The sequence below is a fragment of the Tarenaya hassleriana genome, unplaced genomic scaffold (genome assembly GCF_000463585.1).
Source record: "Tarenaya hassleriana unplaced genomic scaffold, ASM46358v1 Cleome11, whole genome shotgun sequence".
NCBI lineage: Eukaryota > Viridiplantae > Streptophyta > Magnoliopsida > Brassicales > Cleomaceae > Tarenaya > Tarenaya hassleriana.
This window is the reverse complement of record NW_010961290.1, coordinates 507,174-531,620: the sequence shown is the minus strand read 5'-3', so window position 1 is coordinate 531,620 and position 24,447 is coordinate 507,174. Positions and strand designations below refer to the sequence as shown.

General features: G+C 40.3%; 8 protein-coding genes across 18 annotated transcripts; 5 read left to right on the top strand and 3 right to left on the bottom strand.

The window, feature by feature from the left end:
- Positions 1–570: 570 nt before the first annotated feature.
- LOC104805175 lies at positions 571–2,150 on the bottom strand. Its single transcript, XM_010529633.2, has 2 exons — positions 1,891–2,150; positions 571–1,414 (listed from the first exon to the last, which is right to left on the bottom strand). The coding sequence occupies exon 2, from the start codon at positions 1,315–1,317 to the stop codon at positions 865–867; it is 453 nt and encodes a 150-aa protein (XP_010527935.1). The 5' UTR covers positions 1,318–1,414; positions 1,891–2,150; the 3' UTR covers positions 571–864.
- Positions 2,151–2,565: 415 nt separating this feature from the next.
- Positions 2,566–4,762, top strand: LOC104805174 (galactoside 2-alpha-L-fucosyltransferase-like). The gene is made up of 2 exons (XM_010529632.2): positions 2,566–2,879; positions 3,226–4,762. Exons 1-2 carry the CDS (start codon positions 2,621–2,623, stop codon positions 4,674–4,676), a joined length of 1,710 nt encoding a protein of 569 aa, XP_010527934.1. The 5' UTR covers positions 2,566–2,620; the 3' UTR covers positions 4,677–4,762.
- A 97-nt stretch (positions 4,763–4,859) lies between these two features.
- LOC104805173 (fucosyltransferase 2) lies at positions 4,860–7,101 on the top strand. Its single transcript, XM_010529631.2, has 2 exons — positions 4,860–5,388; positions 5,468–7,101. Exons 1-2 carry the CDS (start codon positions 5,058–5,060, stop codon positions 6,922–6,924), a joined length of 1,788 nt encoding a protein of 595 aa, XP_010527933.1. The 5' UTR covers positions 4,860–5,057; the 3' UTR covers positions 6,925–7,101.
- A 140-nt stretch (positions 7,102–7,241) lies between these two features.
- On the bottom strand, positions 7,242–9,694 carry LOC104805171 (2-oxoglutarate-dependent dioxygenase DAO). 7 transcript variants are annotated; one of them, XM_010529621.1, is made up of 6 exons: positions 9,473–9,651; positions 9,227–9,393; positions 9,068–9,111; positions 8,474–8,854; positions 7,703–8,021; positions 7,242–7,619 (listed from the first exon to the last, which is right to left on the bottom strand). In XM_010529621.1, the coding sequence occupies exons 4-6, from the start codon at positions 8,815–8,817 to the stop codon at positions 7,362–7,364; spliced, it is 921 nt and encodes a 306-aa protein (XP_010527923.1). In that variant the 5' UTR covers positions 8,818–8,854; positions 9,068–9,111; positions 9,227–9,393; positions 9,473–9,651; the 3' UTR covers positions 7,242–7,361. The 7 variants fall into 7 exon arrangements, with proteins under 7 accessions (XP_010527923.1, XP_010527929.1, XP_010527927.1 ...); XM_010529627.2 differs by lacking the exons at positions 9,068–9,111; positions 9,227–9,393 and having other exon boundaries at positions 8,474–8,869; positions 9,473–9,512; positions 9,603–9,694; XM_010529625.2 differs by lacking the exons at positions 9,068–9,111; positions 9,227–9,393 and having other exon boundaries at positions 9,473–9,512; positions 9,603–9,694.
- On the bottom strand, positions 9,603–12,485 carry LOC104805172 (mitochondrial uncoupling protein 3). Of its 3 annotated transcripts, XR_770445.1 has the most exons (6): positions 12,394–12,485; positions 12,127–12,260; positions 11,958–11,996; positions 11,390–11,874; positions 10,050–10,676; positions 9,603–9,713 (listed from the first exon to the last, which is right to left on the bottom strand). XR_770445.1 is itself a non-coding variant. In XM_010529629.1 (4 exons), exons 3-4 carry the CDS (start codon positions 11,741–11,743, stop codon positions 10,149–10,151), a joined length of 882 nt encoding a protein of 293 aa, XP_010527931.1. In that variant the 5' UTR covers positions 11,744–11,874; positions 11,958–11,996; positions 12,127–12,257; the 3' UTR covers positions 9,946–10,148. The 3 variants fall into 3 exon arrangements, 1 of the variants encoding a protein (XP_010527931.1); XR_002023797.1 differs by lacking the exon at positions 12,394–12,485 and having other exon boundaries at positions 11,390–11,827; positions 11,923–11,996; positions 12,127–12,257; XM_010529629.1 differs by lacking the exons at positions 9,603–9,713; positions 12,394–12,485 and having other exon boundaries at positions 9,946–10,676; positions 12,127–12,257.
- LOC104805943 (photosynthetic NDH subunit of lumenal location 2, chloroplastic) lies at positions 12,359–14,357 on the top strand. Its single transcript, XM_010530662.2, has 4 exons — positions 12,359–12,546; positions 12,976–13,038; positions 13,570–14,029; positions 14,152–14,357. Exons 1-4 carry the CDS (start codon positions 12,359–12,361, stop codon positions 14,248–14,250), a joined length of 810 nt encoding a protein of 269 aa, XP_010528964.2. The 3' UTR covers positions 14,251–14,357.
- Positions 14,358–14,457: 100 nt separating this feature from the next.
- Positions 14,458–17,164, top strand: LOC104805168. 2 transcript variants are annotated; one of them, XM_010529616.1, is made up of 5 exons: positions 14,458–14,850; positions 15,219–15,351; positions 15,443–15,896; positions 16,008–16,048; positions 16,129–17,164. In XM_010529616.1, exons 3-5 carry the CDS (start codon positions 15,539–15,541, stop codon positions 16,933–16,935), a joined length of 1,206 nt encoding a protein of 401 aa, XP_010527918.1. In that variant the 5' UTR covers positions 14,458–14,850; positions 15,219–15,351; positions 15,443–15,538; the 3' UTR covers positions 16,936–17,164. The 2 variants fall into 2 exon arrangements, with proteins under 2 accessions (XP_010527918.1, XP_010527917.1); XM_010529615.1 differs by having other exon boundaries at positions 14,458–15,039; positions 15,219–15,896.
- A 768-nt stretch (positions 17,165–17,932) lies between these two features.
- On the top strand, positions 17,933–22,224 carry LOC104805170 (small RNA degrading nuclease 1-like). Of its 2 annotated transcripts, none has more exons than XM_010529617.1 (13): positions 17,933–18,407; positions 18,910–18,990; positions 19,111–19,293; positions 19,371–19,460; positions 20,038–20,106; positions 20,223–20,366; positions 20,485–20,601; positions 20,705–20,774; positions 20,860–20,960; positions 21,080–21,211; positions 21,289–21,396; positions 21,509–21,610; positions 21,703–22,224. In XM_010529617.1, exons 2-13 carry the CDS (start codon positions 18,958–18,960, stop codon positions 22,054–22,056), a joined length of 1,503 nt encoding a protein of 500 aa, XP_010527919.1. In that variant the 5' UTR covers positions 17,933–18,407; positions 18,910–18,957; the 3' UTR covers positions 22,057–22,224. The 2 variants fall into 2 exon arrangements, with proteins under 2 accessions (XP_010527919.1, XP_010527920.1); XM_010529618.1 differs by having other exon boundaries at positions 18,907–18,990.
- The last annotated feature ends 2,223 nt before the right edge of the window (positions 22,225–24,447 follow it).

Genomic DNA, 24,447 nt, shown 5'->3' with positions numbered 1-24,447 from the left:
TCGGAAGAGGGCAACGCTGGTATGAAAACCCAAAGACAGACAAAGCATAGGAGGAGATAGTGGATTAAAAATGGTAAAGTGGTGTATAAGAAGAAGATGGGTTTTCTTTTGTGGATCATTGAAAGCTCTTTAACCATACGACCAAAGTCATAAAAATATGCAGATAAAGAAAACTGAGATGCACCAACCAGAAGAATGAGCAGAGTGAAGGTTTTATTGGTCTAGTTCAAATCTGAAGCAGGAAAAGTGTAACTAAAACCATAATTAAAGTTCAAAGAACTCATATCAGGAAAGACCAAAAGATATGAGGAAATCATCTGTGAATCTCGACAAAGGTGTAAGGAAAACAACCAGAGAAATTTTGCAATGTTTCATTTCACACCCCAAAAAGATGAGGGAAGACATATTTTTAAGATGTTAAACCCTAAATTAAATATGAAGAAAACCCAAATAGATCTGAAGGTTTTGAAGAGGCTTGGATGTATGAAACCTTAACTGGACAAAGATTTAGATAGAATCATCACATTGACAGGCAAAACAGAAGGCAGAAAATGCAGAGCAAGCATATTCAATCACAAAAAAAGGCACCATCTTTATTTGGCATATTCCACCTTGATGCATAGAAACATACATTGGCATTAAGAAAGTGATGAACTTTAGGCATTTTACATCGCAGTATCAAAATCTGAGTATTCATTTTTTGCAGTGTCAACGAACAATTGATCCGAGTCAATCGGCTTATTCTCAAGAGACAAAATCCTATCACTACTATGAATCCAACAAGGAAAATCCCTTTTACCTAATAAACAGTTTCCCCAAAAATTCAATGTTGGTACTCAAATCAACAAGACACCATAAAGTTACCTAAGATTCAGCTTTCTTGTCCGATCCCTCTGCTTCCTTTTTGGCCTCCTCCTCCGCCTTCTCTCGTTCCAGCTCCTTCTTCGCCTCCTCCTCCGCAGCCTTCTCCGCCCTCAGAATCGGCTCATAGTAATCGGCGTGAGCGTCCATACACTTCTTGAGCGAAGCCGTGACCTCCATACACTTCGTGACGATGTCTTCGCTGTTCTTCTCGGCTTCCTCTATGCAATTCTCCCAAGCTATGAAGCTTTCCTTGCATCCACCTCCCTTCATGAACAGGCAAAACCCGCACTCTCCTTCCTCCTCTTCTTCGCCATCGCCTCCTTCCTTAAATTGATCCGAATCTTCTTTTAGGGCTTCAGATTCTGAAGGATCGTCTTTGATTCGAGTTTCCGCGTCGGAATCCGCCGTCTTCGGATCGGTAGATGAGGTGATCGTACTCTCGCCGGATCCCATTGAGTCAGCGAGTTGGATTGCGAGTCAGGTGGGAGAAACTCGCAAGGGTTTGCAGTCGTTTTGATACCGCTAGAGAGACCGACCTTCCCACAAAACCCTTCAAAAACCCATTTTGTGGCTATTAAATTATTAATATTTTATTTTATTTTATTTTGTATACGTTACTTTTTTACATGCATTAACTAATTATTAGTTTTGTTTCCCTTTCGATTATAATTTATATGCATTTCTATTCGCCATAATTCAACTGATCACGTATTAACACGTTCGGTTTTTGCCTCTTATATTTAAAAACGCTTAAAGTATATATTAGACGATGTACGATGTATATATAAAATTCAATTTTTATATTAGAATTAATTTAAAATTTTATAAAAGTTTTAAGTTATATTTTATTAAATAAAAGAGTAACGCAAAAAATCTTATCCTAAAATAATACAAATGGTCGAAAAATGTAATAAATATATCAATTTATCACTTACATAATATAATTATTTGAAACAAAAAAATACTTAATTAATTAAAACATTCTAAACAGTTGAAATCTACCATTGATTCATTGCGATTCCTTACCTGTACGATTCAGTTTCTCAACAATGGTGAGATGAAGAGACACATCAATCTCATCTCCAACTTCTGTTCTGTTCCCCAGTTTTGCCTCCCGCGAAAACCGGCCGGAGGATCTCTCTGCTGCGTCGCCCGATCGTCGGCGATAGCATCGGCGAGTCAAATCGCGAGTCACGTTCAAGAAACTCGCTAGGGTTCGCAGCTGCCGTGAGTCTGCTAAGGGGATAAACCCCTGCAGAAAAAGTTTCCAACTTTGTTGAGATTTTTTTTTTCGGATGGCCATCACTCAGCTGAGCACGTGATTAGCACGTTCGATTTGTCTGCTATCGGAAAACTTTAGCTATAGCCCTTAAAGTATTGATAATTGTAATTTTATCTCCAAAGTTTCTTTATCTTCAAATACCTCCCTGTGGTTAGTTTACAATTTGCTCAATATATGTATGCTTAGGCGTGAGCTTGCGAGGATCAGATAATTAGAACAAAAACACCTCTCTGACTGTTCAAATTGCAGATAAAGTTCCAATCTTTGAAAAGACAGAATATTGTTACAGTAAGGTCCAAACAGTAAATATTAAAGTTTTATGTCTAATCAGAAAACTAATAATAAGTCTGAGGTGATTTGATTGGATTGTATTTATAATAATTTTTTTCTAATTAAATTTAGAGGAAATAAAAGACAGCCGTGGAGCCATGTCTGAATTGCTCGTGACGCCTTCAACGGAACGGAGACTTTCAAATGGATCCAAATCCGCGACGGAGGAGAGCGTCTCCGATCAAAATCTCCGTCGCCGATTGTGTCGAAGCTCCGGGGAAGTTTCTCGGATCCGGTACGATGAAGCTCACGAGGACCTTCACTACTTGCTTGATACTGTTCTCGGTACTACTGGCATTCTCCATGATCTTCCGCCGACAACCTTCTGATCTTCATCGGATCATGGGCTTCGCCGACGCTAGAGTCCTCGACACTGGAACTTCGCCGAATCTTACGACCTTCGGTACGAAAGTCTCTCTTCTGTTCCGTTCTTTCGTGTATCCTAGGTGGTCGGAGCTTGGATTCACTGGGTCAGATCTCGTCTGATCTATTACCACTCGTAGGTTTCTGTGATCCTTTATGTTGGTTCGATCGAAATGCTAGGTGTTCAATGGATGCCAATTCACTTGTTTTCTTCAATCCGGTTGCTTGAAGTGTGAATTTATACGTAAAAACTGGGACTTTTCAGTGGATTTCGCAGGGAAATAGCGTCCTTGGTTGGTTGTGGCTGTCATTGATTTCTTCAAGAAGTTGATCTGTTTGTTCATATCTTAGATATATGCTGTACTGATTTTTCTTTGATACCATAGGTACAAGTGATTCTGATAAATCGGATGTTAAACTACTGGGAGGGCTTCTTTCTGCTGAGTTCAATGGAGATTCTTGCCGCAGTAGGTATCAGTCAGCGTTCTATCGTAAGCATTCTCCCTACAAGCCCTCCGAGTATCTCGTCTCCAGACTTAGAAACTATGAAATGCTTCACAAGCGTTGCGGTCCGGGTACTGAAGCTTACAAGAAAGCCCTGGAGCAACTCGATCACGAACAAGTTACCACTGCCTCTGGTGAATGCAAATATGTTGTCTGGGTATCGTTTAGTGGGTTGGGAAACCGAATACTCTCTCTAGCTTCTGTGTTTCTCTACGCCCTCTTGACAGACAGAGTCTTGCTTGTTGATCGGGGGAAGGATTTGGATGATATTTTCTGCGAGCCGTTTCCAGGTGCATCGTGGTTACTGCCTTTGGATTTTCCACTGACGGGTCAGTTTGACGGGCTGAATCAGGAATCCTCTCTTTGTTACGGAAACTTGCTGAAGAATCACGCAATAGATTCATCAACAGAAAAAGTTCGTCCCTACCTTTATCTTCACCTTGTTCACGATTACGGGGATCATGATAAGATGTTCTTCTGTGAAGGAGACCAATCTGTCATCGGGAAAATGCCTTGGTTGATTGTCAAAACAGACAATTACTTTGTGCCATCTCTATGGCTGATCCCAGGTTTGGATCAAGAACTAAGCAAGCTATTCCCGCAGAAAGAAACCATCTTCCACCACTTGGGCCGGTATCTATTTCACCCCACAAACCAAGTATGGGGCCTAGTCACGAGGTACTACGAAGCTTACTTGTCAAGGGCAGATGAGAGAATCGGGATTCAGATCAGAGTTTTCGATGTGGGCGCGGGCCCTTTTCAGCACGTGATGGATCAAATCGTGGCCTGTACCCGCCGAGAAAAACTTTTACCTGAAGTAGAAACACAAGAATCCCACATCACCACCCCACAGGAAAGCCCTAGACTCAAAGCTGTACTGGTCACATCTCTGAGCTCTGGATACTCTGAGAATCTGAAGAGCATATACTGGGAACTACCAACTTCAACAGGGGACATTGTCGGAGTTTACCAGCCAAGTCAGGAAGGTTACCAGCAGACAGAGAAGAAGCTACACAACAGGAAGGCACTTGCCGAGATGTACCTATTGAGCATGACAGATAAACTTGTCACGAGCGCTTGGTCTACATTCGGGTATGTGGCTCAAGGTCTTGGAGGGTTAAAGCCTTGGATACTTCACAAGCCAGAAAACAGGACAGCTCCTGATCCACCTTGCGGTCGGGCCATGTCAATGGAGCCTTGTTTCCATGCTCCTCCGTTCTATGACTGTAAAGCTAAGACTGGAATCGACACGGGCAAGATCCTCCCTCATGTTAGGCATTGTGAGGATATGAGTTGGGGGCTTAAGCTTGTTGATGCCCCCTTTGATATTTAGCTTCTGCCAGAAATTTTTTTGGTTGCATTTTGTTTTCTGATGAATTTATATATATGATATAATTGCTAAAGGTTAGCTCTTTATTATCTCACAGATTTACTTCCCCTCAAGATTTGATCCCTGAATCAGAGGAATACAAAGGGTCTTTTTTTGTTGGTTTTAAAAATACAAATATATATATATATATATATATATATATTAAGGATCGTGATTCCACAATTTTCCATTTCTGTAACTTACGTGGCTTCTAATCACGGCTCAGTGAACAAATCTGATCTTAGCCTCATCATCTTTCCATCTCCATAACTCACAGAAATTGCAGCATAAGGGGAGAGATTAGATTGATTTCTTCCTTCTGTTTTGGATCATAGGGTTTTTTTAATGGATCTGCATTCCTTCAGGAGGAGGCAATCTCTTTCCAAGGCCATTGATCAACGGCCTGAAGAACCGTTCGGTGTCCCTGAGAGAAGATTCAGTTTGCTCGGGGCAATGACAATCACGAAGATCTTGGCTATTTTCTTGGTTATCTTCCCGGTTCTGCTAGTACTCGTGATTTTCTTCGGACATGACTCGTATCATCAAGGCAATGGCTTTGCAGAAGCCAGGGTCATGGTTGTGAAACCGGAACCAAATGCGACATTTTCAGATGATCAGAGGGTCGGTCTGGACAAGGGGTTTAATCAGAAACAAAACGCTGGACCACTGGTAGAAGGCATGATCGCATGTTCTCTTCTCTTGGTTTGTTTCTATGTTTGGTTTTACCAGAGATGTTCATCTTCTCCCATTGCCAGGTTCGGAAGATTTGTCCAAACGCGAGGAAATGTCCGATGAGAAGAAACTGCTCGGGGGGCTTCTTGTGTCTGGTTTCCATGAAGATTCTTGCTTGAGTAGATACCAATCATTCATGTACCGGAAAGCATCGATCCATAAACCTTCATCGTATCTCCTCTCGAAGCTTAGATCCTATGAAGAGCTTCACAGACGATGTGGACCCGGCTCCAGACCGTATGCCAAGGCTGCTGCAGGGCTGAAACACGCTGGTGGTTCAGAGGCAGAGGGCTGTAAGTATGTTGTCTTGATGTCATTCAGTGGGTTGGGGAATCGGATTATCAGTATCGCTTCTGCGTTTCTATACGCAATCCTGACAGACAGAATCCTGCTTGTCGAAGGGGGAGAGCAAGTCTCTGATCTCTTCTGCGAGCCATTCCCAGAGACATCATGGTTGTTGCCACTGGATTTTCCTTTACTTGCTCAGTTCAGTAAGTTTGGCCAGGACTCACCTGATTGTTACGGCAATATGCTGAAGAGGAAACTGGTTAACACGTCATCTGTTTCACCCCCTTCTCATCTGTATCTCCATTTGTCCCATGATTACAGCGACCACGACAAGATGTTCTTCTGCCAAGAAGACCAAAGTTTCCTGGAGAATGTCCCCTGGTTGATCATGAGGACAAATAACTACTTTGTCCCATCGCTCTTCTTGATCCCATCTCTTGAGAACGAGCTCGAGAAGTTGTTTCCTGAGAAAGGAACGATTTTTCACCTCATGGGTCGATACCTTTTCCACCCTACGAATCACGTCTGGGGACTGGTAACAAGGTACTATCAAGCTTACCTAGCCAAGGCAGATGAGAGGATCGGCCTTCAGATAAGAGTCTTCGATGAAAAGTCCGGCGTATCTCCACATGTGACCCGTCAAATCATTTCCTGCATTCAATCCGAGGAATTGCTACCAAAGTTAACCAAAAGAGAACCCTTTACTACTAAGCCATCAGAAAACTCGAAACACAAAGCTGTCTTGGTCACATCACTGACAACAGGATACTCTGAAATCTTGAAAAGCATGTACTGGGAAAACCCTACTGTAACCGGGGATGTGATTGGAGTTCATCAGCCAAGTCATGAAGGACACCAACAAACGGAGAAGCTTATGCACAACAGGAAGGCCTGGGCAGAAATGTATCTTCTTAGTTTAACCGACAAATTGGTAATAAGTGCCTGGTCTACATTCGGGTATGTAGCTCAGGGGCTTGGAGGGCTAAAAGCTTGGATTCTCTTCAAGCCCGAAAACCAGACGACAATGCCTGATCCTCCCTGTGCCATAGCCATGTCACCTGACCCTTGTTTCCATGCTCCTCCTTACTATGAATGCAAAGCCAAGAAAGGAATTGATACGGGTAATGTCGTGCCTCACGTGAGACATTGTGAGGACATTACATGGGGGCTTAAATTAGTAGACGACTCGTGAAAAATACTTGAAAGATTATGGAGATAACAATGGTTTACGGCAAGATAACCGCTGCAATGCCAAAAGAAGCTACTTTTTTGTAAGTACTTTTTCAGTATGTATGAAGTGATTCTTTACCAAAAGAAGAAGCAGATTGCCTCCTACTTCTTCCTCTTCTTGTCTTTCTCTCGTGCTTTTCTTTACTCGCCCTATAGCACAACTCCAATAATCCTTGGAAAATAAAAACAAGAGAAATGCAGCATCACAGAGAGAGATCTAAAGGCAAATATACTCATATATATATATATATATAGCACATATCCAGTGAGGATCACATGTGGTGACAGATACGAGTTTTATTTTTCCTTCTTATGCGTGCCATTGAAACTGCTCACAACATATATGCAGTTTTTTTTATGCCGTAATACAATAATAATACAACCCAATCAGTTTTCCGGTCAATCATCTCCCTGGTTTGCACGTAAATGCTCAAAAGCTTCACCGGCATGCAGACCCTTAGTCATTCTAATCTTACGAAGCCCTTCATGGCTGATAGGCACATACAGACGAGGATGTTCAGAGTCCACAAACACAGCTGGAGGTTCCAGAGCTGTATCCATTGGCCCCAAGAGGAATGATGCAATAGAGATCCTAATAGTTGCTTCTTTGCATTGCACTCTATGTTTCACATTGCACAACCTTCCATTGCTCCATATCTGAAAAGAAAATGAGTAAGAACCACAACTTTAATACATTGTTCACTTTGGAATTTTAGCACATTAACCATGATTGATCTTACCGAAGCCATGTCACCGAGGTTGACAAGAAGTGTGCCCGGCAAAGGATTTACAGGAACAAACTCTTGGGAGGAACTGTCCATCACCTCTAGGCCGCCGACATCTTCATCATCTTGAAGGATTGTCAAGAATCCGGAATCCGTGTGCAATTGAACACCGGGTTTCCCCACTGAGTCTGGTTTAAAATGGTATTTGTTAATTCGAAATTGACTTGGCCATCCCGAGAAAAAATCATTCTGCAGCCCGTAACTCTCTGCTAGTCTCCGAGCTAAATCCTTTGCAAGACCATCAATAGCTCTAGCATAGCTCAGTATAGTCTCCCTGCAACAAGAAGAAGACCAAAAGTCCACGAGGACATATAAAGCTACATGTGCGCGTGACATTCAACTCGGGCTATGCAAACTACTCATCATGCCAACTGCTGAAATTTCGCTGTAGGAAGGACATCAAGACACCAATTCAGAACAAAGAAAAACAAAGTGGGGCAAATATAAAACCTTTGTCATGAACCCACATGTATACATGAACCTTGACCCGGGTAATTCGCCAAGAAAGTACAGCAGAAACTTCAGAACACAGGACACAAAACTGAGATGCTCAGCCAGATGAGTGAAAACAGAAAAAGAAAGGTAGGAACAGGGAAAGGGAGATTGGAAAACTTTGTCATGAAACAATGGAGGTGCATCAATTTGGACAGAGGGTACAATATTGTCAAGAAAGGGACATTAAAACTTTACTCTACATAAAGAAACGATGAGAAAGATAGAGAAAACCTTTGTCCAGGAGAGGCTTCGAGTTGGTCACAGAAGGTATTAACAGCTCGAGAAGAGGCCATGTCATAGAGACCCAATGCTTCATAGAGAGGATTGATCTTGCTAGGAGCCTTATATCCACTTCCCAGAATCACATCTGTGTTTCGCCTCTTCACATCATCTGGACGGTCGAAAAGACTCCTCACTGTCTCCTTCATCTCAGACATCAGAGCCGAAGGCACGCCATGGTTCATCAGCCTGAAACATCCCCATCTCTCACTAGCTTCTCGGATTCTTAGGTTCAATATTTTCTCAGGAACCTCTTCCAAATCGATCGTTGGAATGACTTCTCTATCTTTCCCCATTTCTAGCAAGCTCTTCTTGTTTAGAAGTTCCTCTTCACTACAGAGATTCAAACTAATCAGTCATCACAAGTTAGCTCAATGTCTTAAAAAGGAAAAAACTTTCTGATTGAACTTGAGGTATCAGCAAACATAATCTAACAGTTGACTCGAGAAGATTGCTATGCAAATGCAAGATAATCTGTATCAAGCGTCAGAGTGAAAACAAAGTATGGGCAAGGAAGTTTAAAACTTTATCCAAACAATGGCAAACCTGTATATGATCTCACTCGATTCCTGCCCCAACCCAGGAACGCTCTAACCAGAACGATCCAGACAGCCCAAGAAACGATGGTAAGAGGAAATTTCGTCTAAATAGAAGAAACCTATTTCCAAAACAAGCTAAACATGATGACTCAACCCTTTTTCTTACCTCAGGAAAAGTCGATGGATTGTCAATTGAAATACTTCAACTTTTTCCTCAGCGAACTAAACATATTTCAAACATAAGTATACCCTGTCTGCTCTCAAAAAGCAATTGTTGGTTAAGTGTGATCTGCACTGTAATGTCTACCCCAGAGATTTTTCGCGTCTCTGACTCTGTGCTGTAAAATGTGAGTATACATGCAGACACACGTTTATGTGCTTGTATATTTTCAGACATGGAGGGACAGGTTACCTTATTTCCTTCGAAGTTGTCTGATGGAAACCTCTTCTTTCTGGATTTTCCCGAGAAAATAGAGAAGAGACGGCAAATGGGCAAACACGCAGTTACAGAAGGAAAAAGTAGAGGAGGAAAGCGAAAGCACCTCGATCTGCAGAATTTCTCTGGGCTTCCTATCCAGCCGAAGTTCCAACACGGAATTCAATATTTGTTTTATACGAAGCAAAGGAAAGATTGAAGCTTTACTTGTGTTGACCTAAAAATCGATCTTTAGATTTCAGAAAACAATAGTATTATTAAATATCTGCAGAAAAAAAAAATGAAAAGAATAAAGGAACGATCCGCAGAAAAAACAGGAATTCGGCAACAGTTTTGTCATTTTCTTGCTAAAGCAATAATTTAATGTATTTATACAATGTACAGTTACATTACATAACATCTGGATCACAGTTTAGAACAGTCAAAAACTTTAATATTAAAGCATAGTCTAAATAAAATTAATATTTTTTTGGACAAAAAGCAATATTTTAGATCAATGCATGAATGACCGAGTTAGAATTGAACAAGAAAAACTGTAAACTGAAGATCTTACTTCGGTAACTCTGCAGAAATTGACCACAAAACAGATTTTGATGATCTAAACATCAGACTCCTCCCTTGAAGAGATCTAACAGGAGAGAGGGCCTACTAGCTAGAAGGAAGATAGCCCTGCGAGCTGTCGGAGTTTCTCGTAAGAGACCCAGAACACGAACTGCCAAGGGCCAAGCCTTGCCCATGTCGGGAAGAACCCCTTCCACAAAGCTCGTGTCCCTTCATACCGGACCGTCTTCACCAAACAATCGTAAGAATTCCTGTAATCGTCCTTACTCTGGTTCATCATCCTCGTCTTCACCACATCAGCCGGGCAGCTCAGGGCTGTGGAGGCAAGACCTGACATTATAGAAGCCAGTGTGTGTGCATAGATGTTATCCTCTGAGATATTGCTTTGTATGACAAAGCTTTTTGCATGGTCGTAGCAGGCTAATTCCCCCATGTTCACGAGAAAAGCTCGCTGGATGTTCGGGAAAACCCCTTTCCATAGCCCTCGAATTCCTTCAGACTGGAGGATATTGGTGAAAGCATGAAATGCCCCCGAGTATCTCGGTTGGAGGCCTTGACCCATCAATCTTCCATCTGCTTGCATTCTCACTTTGACAAGATCAGCAGGGCTGGCCACTACCTGCATTTCTAGCCATACAAACAAGAAGCATCTTAATCTGTCCCTTCAGTAAGAACAGAGATCAAGTCCATCCTTGGGAAGGAAACAACAATCCAGAAAGCCAGAATCGCTCTCTGATTTACGGGTATCCACAAAAAGTATCAAAGAAAACATCAATGAAACTTGTCGTGATAGAACTCCCAACAGAACTAGAAGGCAGACATTTACTTTTCCACTTCAATGGAATACCAAGACAGCTCTCCTCTTAAAGAAGAAGGAAATGAGAAAGCTAGAACCATATTTTGGTTTATGGTATAACAGCAGTGCCTTCCATGGATACATCAAGAGAATTTGTAGCAAGCAGAATTGTAAATTTAAGTCTCCATTCCACGGGAATATCAAATGGCCAAACACCGCAAGTTATTGGAGCGCCACAGAATCTATTGGCGAAAACCAAAAGATAATGTCCCTCTCCTTCAACCAAAATTTAGCGCCTAAAAGCTACACATTTTGCGCAAAAGTCTCTTTCTTACCGCCTTCTTCTACACAGCATTTTCAATGGCAATTCTTCCAGTTCAAATCCACTAATCTTATCACTCCCAAAAGTTAAAATTGGTCAAGAAATCTGTCTGCCGCAAAGACCCATTTTCAACATTGCAGATCACTGCGAGTAAGAACATTCAATAAAATGGAATCCAGATGATTCGAAAGACGAAGGATGAAGCAATCATTACCTGGGCTATGACTCCGGAGACGCCACCGATGAGTGCCTTGGTCGGAAGAGGGAGAGACCCACCGTCTTCGACGACAAATCCCCTGAGATTCTCGTAACCAACGATTCTGATCGGAGTGTAAAAGAGGTGTCTGATAATCGCCGGAGACAGGCCTTTGTAGAGACCCGACACACCCTCCCGTCGCACGATCTCCGAAACGACACGGATCGCACCGACCCGGTCGGCGCCTGAGCCCTGGAGTTGCATTCTGGTCTTCGTGAGGTCAATCGGAAACGTCACGGTCTCGGCGACCATCGCCGACAAAGACGCCAGAAGAATCCGGGTCTGGGTCTGCGCTTCTCGGCTCCGGTCCATTTCCCTCGGGTCGCGGGAAAAAGGAGCGTCGGAACCAATTATATTGCGCTATACAAGGACGTCGTTTCAAGGCTTTTTTTCCCTCTAAACGACAAGTGGCCCCAAACTTAACTATTTTCCCTGATTAAGCACTGAATTGAAAAATTGTAAATTGTGAAAAACAAAAGCTTTAAACATACGAGTTGTCGAGTTGAAACTTGAAAGGTATTGTCACCTTCACTTCGCGGTGGGAGATCAGCCTCATATCTTCTACCTGATCCAACAACACCACCCACCAAATAATTTTCAGATTTCACCAAGAAACATGGAAGAAAGGGGATGCCATCATACAGCAGTTACAGGATGTAACATAACAAAAAAAATTCAGGTTAGAGTTGATCTACCTTAGAGTCTTTGTTCTGTTCCATCTGCAGAATGAATCCTGGACGAGGAGGTCCCTCTGACTTTTTCCTGTCTTTGATTTCTCTATCCACCTTCCTCTTTCATCTCTTCCTCTGTACTTTCTCATGTAAGCGTCCTGCCCGACAACACATGCCAAAACAACGAAACAAAAATCCAGAAGAAAAAAAAAACCCAGATTCAGAAGATGGCACGAACTTCACGAATAATCGAGGAATGGCGAAAGATACTCGGAAGAAACCCCGACAAACCCTCAAAACCCTTAATTCGTTCCCCAGAAGTCACGATGAGCGGCCTACATTCGTTCCTGCGTTTCTCCGATTGGCTAGCGAAATGAGAACCCTCTGGACAGAACAAGAAACAAGAACAAGAACTGAGCGATTGAATTCTTCTTCAGTTTGCGTGTAATGGAAACTTGAAATCAGAGCAAAAGCAAAACATTTTCTGTTTAACTTTGTTTGATTTTGGGCATGGGCCCATTTATATAATTTCGAAACTTTGATTTCAAAACTGCGTGTTGGGCCTGGTTATGGGCCTGGGCTGTTCTTTAAACCTTCTGTTTAACTACTCTAATAACCAGACTTTTTTTTTTATTGACCACAAGGAAAAAAAAATGGGAATATAAAGTATATATTAAAAATCTTGAAATAAGAAATTTGGGTTGTAATGTAATATTGGACTAACTCGGTTTTTTCCTTTTCCCGTGGTACTTTTCGATTTTTATATAAACGTTTTTAGCAGATAACGTGCCACGTGGCGGAACACGAAGCCGGGGAAGAAATTTTTTATTTTCCGATAAACAGAAAAAAAGAGCAGAAAATTTTTATTTTCAGCTCCTCCCACACTCTATCCACAAAAAAAAAAAAAACCATAAAACCAATCAGCGCCTTCACGACCCATCCCCTATCATGCTTTTACGTTTGGCGTCTTTATTTTGGTCGTCCCATTGGGGCCTTTTTTTCAGTGGCAAGGTTTCAGTCTATATGTTATCCTCTGAATTTCGCAGAAAAAAATGCGGAGGTTTCTCTCTAGGGATACTATCTTGGTAGGTCACAGTTTGAACAATGATCTGAAAGGTAAGAAAAAAGAAAGTTATACTTGTTTGTGTATGTGACAGATTGTTATTGAAGTTAATTATTCTTGCACATCTTTGAATCCCAGCGATGAAGATAGATCATGCCAGAGTAATTGATACTTCACTTATATTCAAGTTTTCCAATGGATATAAGCGTCGAAGACCTTCGCTGAATAATCTGTGCAAGGCAAGTCTTTGATGGCTCTCTGCTCTAGGGAAACCAGAGAGGAATTTCACATTTATATCATGTTCTTGATATGTTATAATACCACTTATCTAATATCTTCTGTGCTTTGTTCTTTTTAGTCTGCATTGGGTGGGGTTCATTTTCATCGTTTTCTGACAGTGGTACCACTCCCCCACCGTCTCTCCTCCGTCCCAGCCGCCGCCGTCAACCGACGTTCTCCGCCGTCGCCTCCTCAGATCAAACCCAACACGAGAGCCTCACAAACGGTGGCGCAACTCGCCGGAGAACCCTGACCACAATCCTCCTAACCGTCGCCGCCCACGGAGCATCCGCCACGTCAGCGGCGGCGGAGAAGTGGGGGGTGAGGTCGTTCATAAGGGAGAAGTACTTCGAGCCGGGGCTATCGCCGGAGGACGCGGCGGCGCGTATAAAACAGACGGCGGAGGGGCTGAGGAGCATCAGGGAGATGCTGGACCACATGTCGTGGAGGTACGTTATATTCTATATAAGGCTGAAACAGTCTTACCTGTCGCAGGACCTGACCAACGCCATGAACTTATTGCCGGAGATTCGCCGGAAAGATTACGTCACGAAGGCCAACGAGCTCGTCGAAAACATGACCGAGGTACATCATTAATAACCGTAATTATCATTAATTAACCTTACGTAACATTCTACAAATAATTTCATTTTAAAAAATAATAAATTCATTTTTCATATTATATTATTTAAATTTTATTGGAGCAGCTGGATTACTACGTACGGACACCGAAGGTATACGAATCGTACCTCTACTACGAGAAGACGTTAAAGTCGATAGACGATCTCGTGGCCTTGTTGGCATAGTCGGCTAATGTTTTCAATTGCTAAACATTATGTGTATATTCTTGTAAGCTTATTTGTATTGAAATTTTTCGTATTTTGATTAACATAATAAATTAATAATTAGTTTATTTATAGATATATTAGATCTGGTATTTGGTTTATTAATAATTAGTTACAACCACAATATATACATTTTGATTTAACGAAATAAATTAATACGAACACCAATCTTTACATGAAACCTAGATATCGATTTATTAATAAATTGGTCACGCCCAACCACAGTGATAATCATTCCTAACTAACAACCATAATATATTAATATTAATTCCATTCCATATATGGACTATCTTAATTTATGATTTGACTATTTAATATTTGTTACTCTTCTATCAACAGTTGGAATATTTTAGTTACCGTTTAAGGAATTTTATTTCCATTGTTTATAATTAATGCGAATTAAATAAATACAGCAAGTGATTTGGGCGGAAACTGTCTGATGAGGTAGACTCCCTCCCCCTCGAGAAATTAGGGTTCTCGATCGATTCTCTCGGCAGGAAACCGCCAAGGGGGATACCTTTTCTTCCGACAACTGTTGTCTCTTCCCGTTGTTTCGTATCTGTAAGCCCTTCCACTCTTCCGCAAGAACTCTACTATGCTCTTCTGAACAGTTCTTTGGGATTCACGATCGATCTTTTCAATTCCGTCTCCGGAATGATTCTGCGATGCCATGAGAAGTTCTGTTACGAACTTACGAGATCGTTTGCTTTCGTGTTCTCCGTATTTGATTGCTGCGTTTTCTGCTTCTGGGTAATTTTGAAGAATTGATTTTTAATTTTGTGGCTACATCTTGTTGGTCGTAGGATGAAACTGAGATAATACTTTTTTGTTATGCCCAAATTCTCTTTATGCTTTTGACAATGGAGTTCAATGAACAGTTTTAACACATTCTGATGGTAATCTTCCTGATTCTTTGCTTTCTATTTTAGGTTTTGCGATTCTGAGTCCAGCAGAGAAGTGATAGGTTGCGTTGGTTTTTCCGATTGCCGGGAAATGCTAGGTTGAGGCCAATAGACACATAGCAGATCCCAGACTCTAAACTTTTTCTATGCATTTTAATCGGTGAGCTGTTACAAAGTTTCGAAATTTGGTCTCAAAATTTGTTGAATTGGGTGGTTGGGTGAGCTAGTTTGCTCATTGCAACTTTTTTCAGTGTGATACACTTTAATCTCTCAAAAGTTGAACTTTCCCCTATCTGTTTCAACCCGAGGATATTGCGAGATTTGTCTAGAGGGCTGCTCTAGAAAATATGGGTTCACTCTGTTGCGTGGCTGCAAGGCCACATGAATCAAATGCTGAAAGCAGGGACTGCTCTGTTGGCCCACATGAACCGTATTGGAGGACTAATACAAGTTTCTCCCCTCCCCCTTCAAGATGGGACTCCAATGGGGTTAATGATGGTATCAGGTTTTATGACTCATCTGCATCATCAAACAGTCATAACTGGGCGAGAAGTGGTAGTTTTCTTCTTGGTCACCGCTACACTGTATCCGATGGTGGTGGGGTGTTTTTAAGCAGTCCTTCTGACCTTTCTCAGTGTCCTCAATTTACTCCTCCATCTTTACGAGATGTCAATGCTAACAGTTGTGAAAGCTTGAGAAGGGGAGGTTTGTGTTTAACATTGCATTATACGTTATTGAGCTTTACCACTCTAAGAACTTAATTTTAGTTTGGTTCTGATTGGGAGCAAATTCTAACTAACTCCTGTCTTTGGGCAGATCATATTCTCAGAAAAGTCCCTTTTACTCCTACAGTAGAGGTAATCATGTTGCCATCGTAAACAAAAGTAACTTATTTATCGGAAATTTGCTGCAATCATATATATTTCCACTTTTACAGGGAACATCGAGAAATGCGGATATCGGGGGTTCATTTTCATCGTTTTCTGACAGTGGTGACTCTGAATCTACTGCAAGGGCACACACGTCATCCCACCGCAACATCTCAAGCCGGCGTTTTTTCTTGTCCAAACCCGTCCACCCTTTGATGTTTCCTTCTGAGACTGTTAGAGAAGCATCTGACTCTGCAGATGCCTGCAGTTGGAGCAGCGCCAGCAGTAGCATCGATACGGTGGATGTTTCCGAGCTAATTGAGTCGGAAAATTCAACTCTACCACCGTCAACAGTGTCAAAAACTTTTAAATGCGGATTGTGTGACAGGTTCCTCTCACAGAGATCACCTTGGGGTTCTCATCGGATCATAAGAAGTGGAGACATGCCTGTCACAGGAGTGCTACCATGCTGCCACGTCTTTCACGCAGAATGTCTGGATCAGACAACACCAAAGACCCAGAGGAATGACCCACCTTGTCCAGTATGCACGAAACGGGAAGGAGAGAACTCTCCTCTCTCCCGAGTACGAAACAATTTCCCAAAGCTCAAACCTTTCCGAGAAGATGGGCCATCTACAAGGCCGTGGGGCTGTGCCCAGGTGGGTGACTGTGTCGAAAGCGCTCTGAACGTGCCTCCAAGAAGCACCATGATGCTTCTCAACAGGAACCGCGTTAAGAAAAACCTCACCTTGAAGGGGAATTCAAGCAAGGATTTTCCGGGAAAACTCAAGAAAAGCAGTTCATATATGACCGAGAAACTGACAGATCAACTCTCACTCGGGCGGTCGAGAGGCAAAGAAAAAGCCTTGTGGTAGCAGAGCCATCATCTAGTAAGGTTAATTCACTTGGCTTACAGCTGATTTGTAGTAACTCAACCAAAAACCTTGACCCTGTTCTGTCTTGGAAGATCATTCAGGCTGTGTAGTGTATATGGTTTTTGTGCCTTGTGAAAGGATTCCAAGTCCTTGTTTAGTTTGTGATTCTTTTGTTTACTCAGGTTTCATCTTGTTGCAAGCAAATTTATTAGAGCTTTTGATTGTATCACTTCATCTTTTAGCTTCACTTCTTAGATATGAGAATCTGTGTAAAACTCACGAGTCTTTCTTTCCCATTCGGTTTGGTTTGATCTTGGACCCGGTTATCTTTTTACCGGTTTGCATTGGAAAACCTTGTAAACCAAACCTGATTTATGAATGGGGTTATCACGTAGACCGTGGGGGTGGGAGTAGTCTTTTTATGTTAGGCAAAGAGTAACCGTAGTGACGAATATCACAGTTTTAGTGTTCTCTTCTTACTGTTTGGACCTATAAATCACAGCATTAACCAACAATGTCCCCGGGCAAATACCCGGTTTCGGTTACCCGATTAAACCGATGGACATAAAAATTTAGGGTTTTTTTCCCGTCCTCCTCCACTTCCCAGTGGGAAAATCTCCCAAATAACCCACTTCATTCACATCTATTTCAGTGTACACCACCAAAAAAAAAAAAAAAAAATTTTTCAATTTTAACCCACTTTTCGGGTGGAAAAGTCCGAAATACCCTTTTCGTTTTATTTTTTGCGACTTTATTACGACTAACATATAACTGATATACAACTAAAATAAGGCAGATAATTTTTTTACCACCTTTTTAAGAATCAATTGTAACTATATTTAGACTTAATTACGAAGTCGTAATAACGAAGTTGTTTTTGAATGGATAAATATCGTGATTCATTAAGGGTAATTTCGTCTTTTTACAGGAAAAAAAATGTGTTATGTTTTTGGTGGTGCACAGGTGAAATAGATGCGACCGAAGTGGGTTGTTTGGGTAAAAAACCCCTTCCCAGTCGACGACACTGACGCCTAACTCTCCTCGCTCTCTGTCTACCTCCTCTGCCTGCCTTGCCTCCTGTCGTCGACTGTTTCGTCGTCTTCTGTGTCGCCGCGGTGATTTTGCTCGAGCTTGACCCTGACTCGCCTTCAGCCTCCTTCGCCGCGAGCTCGATCCTGCGTTTTCTCCTTCGTCGCCTGTCTGTGATTTTTCTCCAGCCTCGACCCTGCCTTGCCTCGAGCCCGACCGTACCTCGCCTCCAGCCTCCTTCTTCGCCTGTTTTGCCTCGATCCTGCGTTGTTTCCTTCGTCGATTGTCTGTGATTTTGCTCCAGCCTCGGTCGTGAACCACCGGTATCCTCTCTCTTCCTTACCCGACTCGACCCTGCGTTGTCTCCTTCAATCTCCTCTGTCTTCTCTCCCCAGCTTTCGGAATCGCACTCCCTGTTCCGCGACACCGAAACTTCCTCTTCTGTGAGTTTCTCCTTTGTTTCGTGTTCGATAGTGTTCATGGGTGATGGGTTGGTTCGATAGTCTGAATACATGTGTGATGGGTTACTTCTTTGAGTTCATGTTCGATAGTGTCCATGGGTGATGGGTTAGTTCTCTGTCTCTGTGAGTTCTTCGTGTGGTTGTACCATTCCTAATAAGATTCAATTGGGATTTATATGTATCATTAGAGTATTTTTTTTTTTACCATCCTCAATTTCTTTGTGTGGACTCAATTGAGATATCTCAGTAGCGGGACTAACAAATTGACAATGTCTGAGCCATTTTGTTTTCAGCAAGTTACTTTGCTACTGAAATTTCTGGTGAAAAGTTGAAACTTTTTCTTGAATCTATAGTTGCTAGATAGCTGCCCTATGTGTTTTAATTGTTCAACAAAACTTTTTCTTGAATCTTTTGTTCATATGTGTTTTAAAAACTAGATATTATTTAGGTGTTTCTCTGACTGTGATTTGGATCGACTTAGCAGATAAAATCGATATTGCAATTCTCCGTTTACTGCCGCCGGAACTTGCTAATGGAGCAGAAACTAGCGACCGCGGAGAGAAGAGTACGTGTTTCTATCTGTTTGAGCCCCTTTTTTTTTGGAAAAACTTTGTGATTTCTGGATTGGCAATCCGTTTTCTGCGTCTTTGGATTTTGTATTTGACGTTCGAAAATTTTCGGTAAGGTGCTGCAAACCCTGTTGAAGATAGTTCAGAAGCGAGGTTTGCAGGGCGAGAATGGCGGATGGAAGGAATTTCTCAATGTTTATGACAAGAAGTTTGGTTCGAGCTTAAGCGATCCATCGAAAAGGTCCAAGGATGATATGGTAGCTTTTCTGATGACCTTTAAGAAGAAAGAAGATTTGCAGGTATGTGTTAATTTCTCAGCTTGTAATTGTAAGGTTTATTAAAGTGGCTGTCATTTATTTTGTTTTTCTACTCTCAGTATCTCGCCTGGGTTCTGCAACGTGACGCAAACAATGATCTGATAGAAAAGTTCAAGCAGGAATCTCTAGATAAAGAGACTCCTGAGCAGGTGCGGACATTTACGGATATAGAAAAACATAAGTTGATGATGTAAACAGTAAATTTGAGCATGGAAAGTAATCTGTTCGAAGCTAAGGTAGAACCTGGTGTTGAGTAGGGGTGGCCAATTCGGGTTTCGGTTCGTGTTCGGTTCGGTTATATTCGGGTTCGGTTATTTCGGTTATAGAAAAACTATAACCATTCGGTTTTTATAGAAATTCCGGTTCGGTTCGGTTCGGTTATTTTTCGGTTCGGGTTCGGTTCGGTTTTGGTAAAAAGTTCAATTTTCCAAAGAAAATGTCGGTTATTCTCTCGGTTTTTTCGGTTATTTTTTATTCGGTTCGGTTTCGGTTTCGGTTTTTTGGGTTTAAGTAAATCATAACCGTTCGGTTTTGATGTCGGATTCGGTTCGGATACGGTTATGTCTTATTCGGTTCGGTTCGGCTCAGTTATTCGGTTAATAACCGAAATGGCCACCCCTAGTGTTGAGACTTGAGATTTTGTTCAGATAGAGACTAGAGAGAGCAGCTATTGTTCTCATGCTGGTAGTGTAGTAATATGTTGTAACTATGATGTTGGCAGTACAGAGGCTTGTAAGAATGACTCTAGAGCATCCCGATTATTCATTTGACTACGGGTTCCCATCTCATACTGAGGTATAGTGTCCCTTGATCGACCAGATTTTACTTTCTGTTGAATATTTAAGTTATTTCTGAAAGGAATGTCCGTTTCTTGCTTGTGTAATTGTTCAACTTTTGGGAATGTGAAACAGGATTGGCTTGTGATCAAGCTCAGAAAGAAGAAGTCAAAGGTGATGAAATGTACTAAAATGATAGCGGTCGATTGTGAGATGGTTCTTTGTGAAGATGGCACCGAAGCTGTTGTTCGAGTTGGTGTCGTGGACCGTGAATTAAATGTATTGTTTACACATCTCATCCTTTATTCTGTGTCAGCACCTTTTTAGCTTTTTACTTGTTTCTCTTTCCTGATGATCCCACAAATCAATTGTGTTACTTGTGATTTTTGTGATTCAGGTTATACTTGATAAATTTGTGAACCCGAACAAACCAGTTACTGATTATAGGACTGATATTACTGGGGTCACTGCTGCAGATATTGAAAAAGCTACCTTATCCATGGTAGATATACAGGTATCATGCTTTTACGTTTGGCGTCTTTATTTTGGTCGTCCCATTGGGGCCTTTTTTTCAGTGGCAAGGTTTCAGTCTATATGTTATCCTCTGAATTTCGCAGAAAAAAATGCGGAGGTTTCTCTCTAGGGATACTATCTTGGTAGGTCACAGTTTGAACAATGATCTGAAAGGTAAGAAAAAAGAAAGTTATACTTGTTTGTGTATGTGACAGATTGTTATTGAAGTTAATTATTCTTGCACATCTTTGAATCCCAGCGATGAAGATAGATCATGCCAGAGTAATTGATACTTCACTTATATTCAAGTTTTCCAATGGATATAAGCGTCGAAGACCTTCGCTGAATAATCTGTGCAAGGCAAGTCTTTGATGGCTCTCTGCTCTAGGGAAACCAGAGAGGAATTTCACATTTATATCATGTTCTTGATATGTTATAATACCACTTATCTAATATCTTCTGTGCTTTGTTCTTTTTAGTCTGCATTGGGTTATGAAGTCCGGAAGGACGGGGCTGCACATGATTGCATACAGGACGCAGCTGCTGCAATGAAGCTTGTTCTTGCAGTAATAGAGAAAGGAGTGGACACTACGGTTTCGATGACTAAAGATGTAAGGGATAACCCATTTCAATTTGGAAAAAAGAAATTGAATGCATATTTTCTAAAAGACATCCCTACCTATTGCAGATGTTGGAAACTGAGATGGCAAGGCTCTTTCTGCACAGGATCCCTCATGATGTGCCCTCTGAAGAGTTGAGTGCGGTATTTTCTGGGGATTTTACGCTTGACGTTAAGGTGGGGAAATCTTCCACCTTTTGTGTGTAGGATTCTGGACAAGACCTGGTGCAGCATTTTCTTGGTTTTCTTTTTTTAACATGTGGGGTTTATGTTTGTAAATTTTCGGCAGCCATCAAAAAAACCGGGAGGTTTCTACAGTGCGGCCGCTGTTTTCAAGGCTTCAAAAGAAGCCAACCAGGCATTTGAAAACCTTGAAGGAAATCTTGAAAAGGTAATTAATTAGCTTTTCCTGGTTTAGGAGTCAAAAGGTCTGAAATTACAGTTTAGCAGTGTGAAGAAATAACCTCCCACATCTGATTCCAGGACTCGTCGGGTTTGCCGCAAAAGCTGGTTACTTTTAGACTAAATTCTGGATCAGAAGCCAGTTGGTATGTCCGTAAAATGGGACAAGATGATTCCGGAGGAGAAATCCCAGGCAAGAAGAGAAGTATTCCGGACGAGAACCCCAAGGATTGTAAGAAACAGAAGACAGATATTCACCATTGTAATGGTGATAAGTGTGCAGACGACAAGGCTAGGGAGGAGGAGCTCTTGAAGGAAATAGAAGAGCTGAAGAAGAATCTAAAGCAAAAGGATTTCCAAGTGGAGGCGCAGGATAAGATCATTGTTAACCTCAAAAAGCAACTCGAGAAGAAGAAGAAGAAGAAAGCTCTGTAACATTAACATGGTAGAGTTTCTGATTTTTGGTATTTGTTTCACTGCCCGTTTGACCTTTCCAATGGCCCCAGAAGAATTTTGCTGAAATTACAGAATGTATTAGAATATAGGTGGATGAATGAACTAATGATTACAATCCGAAATTATATAAAACCCTCATCAAATTCAGTACAAAAATAACAATTTATACATTCTATATATATATTATGTCGGTTGCCGCATCATTTTCGGATTTGAATATTAAACTAACAAAAAACGTATATATATATATATATATTCCAAGGCTTCGTAAACGAAATAATATTTTAAGTGATGCAAATTGAATTGAGGAAATAAATGGGAAAAGGTCCAATCAGATGAGGCGTTGGTTTGATTAATCATATCTTAATACGACCTTTTAGCCTCGCCGAATCTTACGTGATACGAACTCTGTCCCCTATATATATCTACATGACATGCACATACACATACACATACACATTCATTAGCGTATGTATGTGCATGCATATATTACACACGAAATCTATGTATGCATGGATGAGGGACAAAAGCATGTGATGATGATTTAGAATTTTATAGTCCATTACATCTTCTACCGTCAAAAATCGAAAAATTTAAAACATGTAAATGATTTTATAGACACTGCTCTTCTGAATTGACAAATGAAATTAGGTTAGATACCGAATTTAATGAGTTATTAAGTGAGGTTTGAATAACTCGCAGAGTTTCTTACGTATTTATTAAGAGTTTGAACAAAGTGAACATATCATATATTTATCAAAATATTTTTTATTATTAATTAAATGTCGTTTTAGATTTTTCTTCGATGATTTTACAAGAAAATTTATAATTCTATCCTTATTTAAAAAAATTAATTTCAATAAAAAATTAATGAGAATGTAATTTAATAGGGATATAAAAGAATTTTTATATTATTTTATAATACTGAAAAAATCTAAAACGATATTTTTTTAGAAACTGAAGGAGCAATTAATTAAATCTGCATAGGAAATGCAACGAAAAAATTTATGCGGAGAATTAATTCATGTACAGCAATCACACAAATAATATTTATCAAATTAATTATATAAATTCATATATGGATGATTAAAATATGTAAGTGATAAATTAATAAATTATGATAAATGTTTTCGGCCGTTAACATGGTCCTCTTTTGTCCCCCCCTAGCTTTTCACGTGAAGTGAAACAGAAGTGGTCATCATGTGCTTAATCATGATTAACAATGGCCCTTAATTCGATTACTCTAACCTTCCAAGTTAAACATCAAAGGGATTTAATTACTTAGCAACTTTTATATAACTTGAAGCTATTCTATATTTGATAATCTGACACTTAAATTAAATCGATTATTCCATATTTGATTTTTCTCCTTATGTTTCTGTAAGTTTTAATAATTAAATAGTATAACTTTAAAACTACTCATAATAAATGCATCAACTACTTGTGCGAGATTTCGATCGCAGGTTATTTGATTTCTTCTTAAAGATTGATTTAGTTTAAAATTATTTTGTTTTCAATTGAGCCTTCAGCAAAACCTTAATCTTTACTTACTCCCTCCATTTATTAATAAACATCGTTTTATTTTTCCCCAACTTTTAAACAAATATAAAAAAACTTATATATCCTTTTTTAATATTTCTACTAAAATATCATTATATATAAAAAATATATTTTCTAATTAATAATTTGTTGAAATTAGATATTTTTAATTGAGCATAAATTTGGGATTTTTTTTAAAAAAATCATCTAAAAAATTTAAAACGATATCTATTAAATAATAAAAAATATTATCTACAGCATATAATAGAGTAGAGGGAGTAAAATAATTTAGCGTTGGAAACTAATAATACCCAAGTTAAATATTACCGGCAAATGATAAAAAGTTAATGGCAATTTCGTAAATTTGCACATTCTCAACACCAGTTTGACCTTCGACTTTAAACAGCAGAGAGGCAGAGGCCGAATCCGATTCTCGTTCTGGTGCTTGAGCAGAACAATCACAGCCGTCAAATTCCTACGATCAACGGCTGAGATGAGATCTAACAGTTTTCGGGCAACCTGTGAAAAGGTGTTTGGAAGTAGTTAAGCGGTTAGTAGCAGTCGTTACTTTATTTAACCATTTCAAAAATAAATCATAGCTTTAATGCAATAATGATAACGTAAGATTAGTTTATAATATACAAACCATCAAGTGTTAGGTTTAAGCTATACTTAAATTGATTTCGGTCTAAAGAATAAGAAGAGTGAATAATTGAAAATTCATTATTATTATTATTATTATTATATAATAACAAATAATAAATGAACGAGAGATTATTAAATAGGAGACAGCAGAACTTTCACTGCTTTTGAGGAGACGAAGTAAAATGG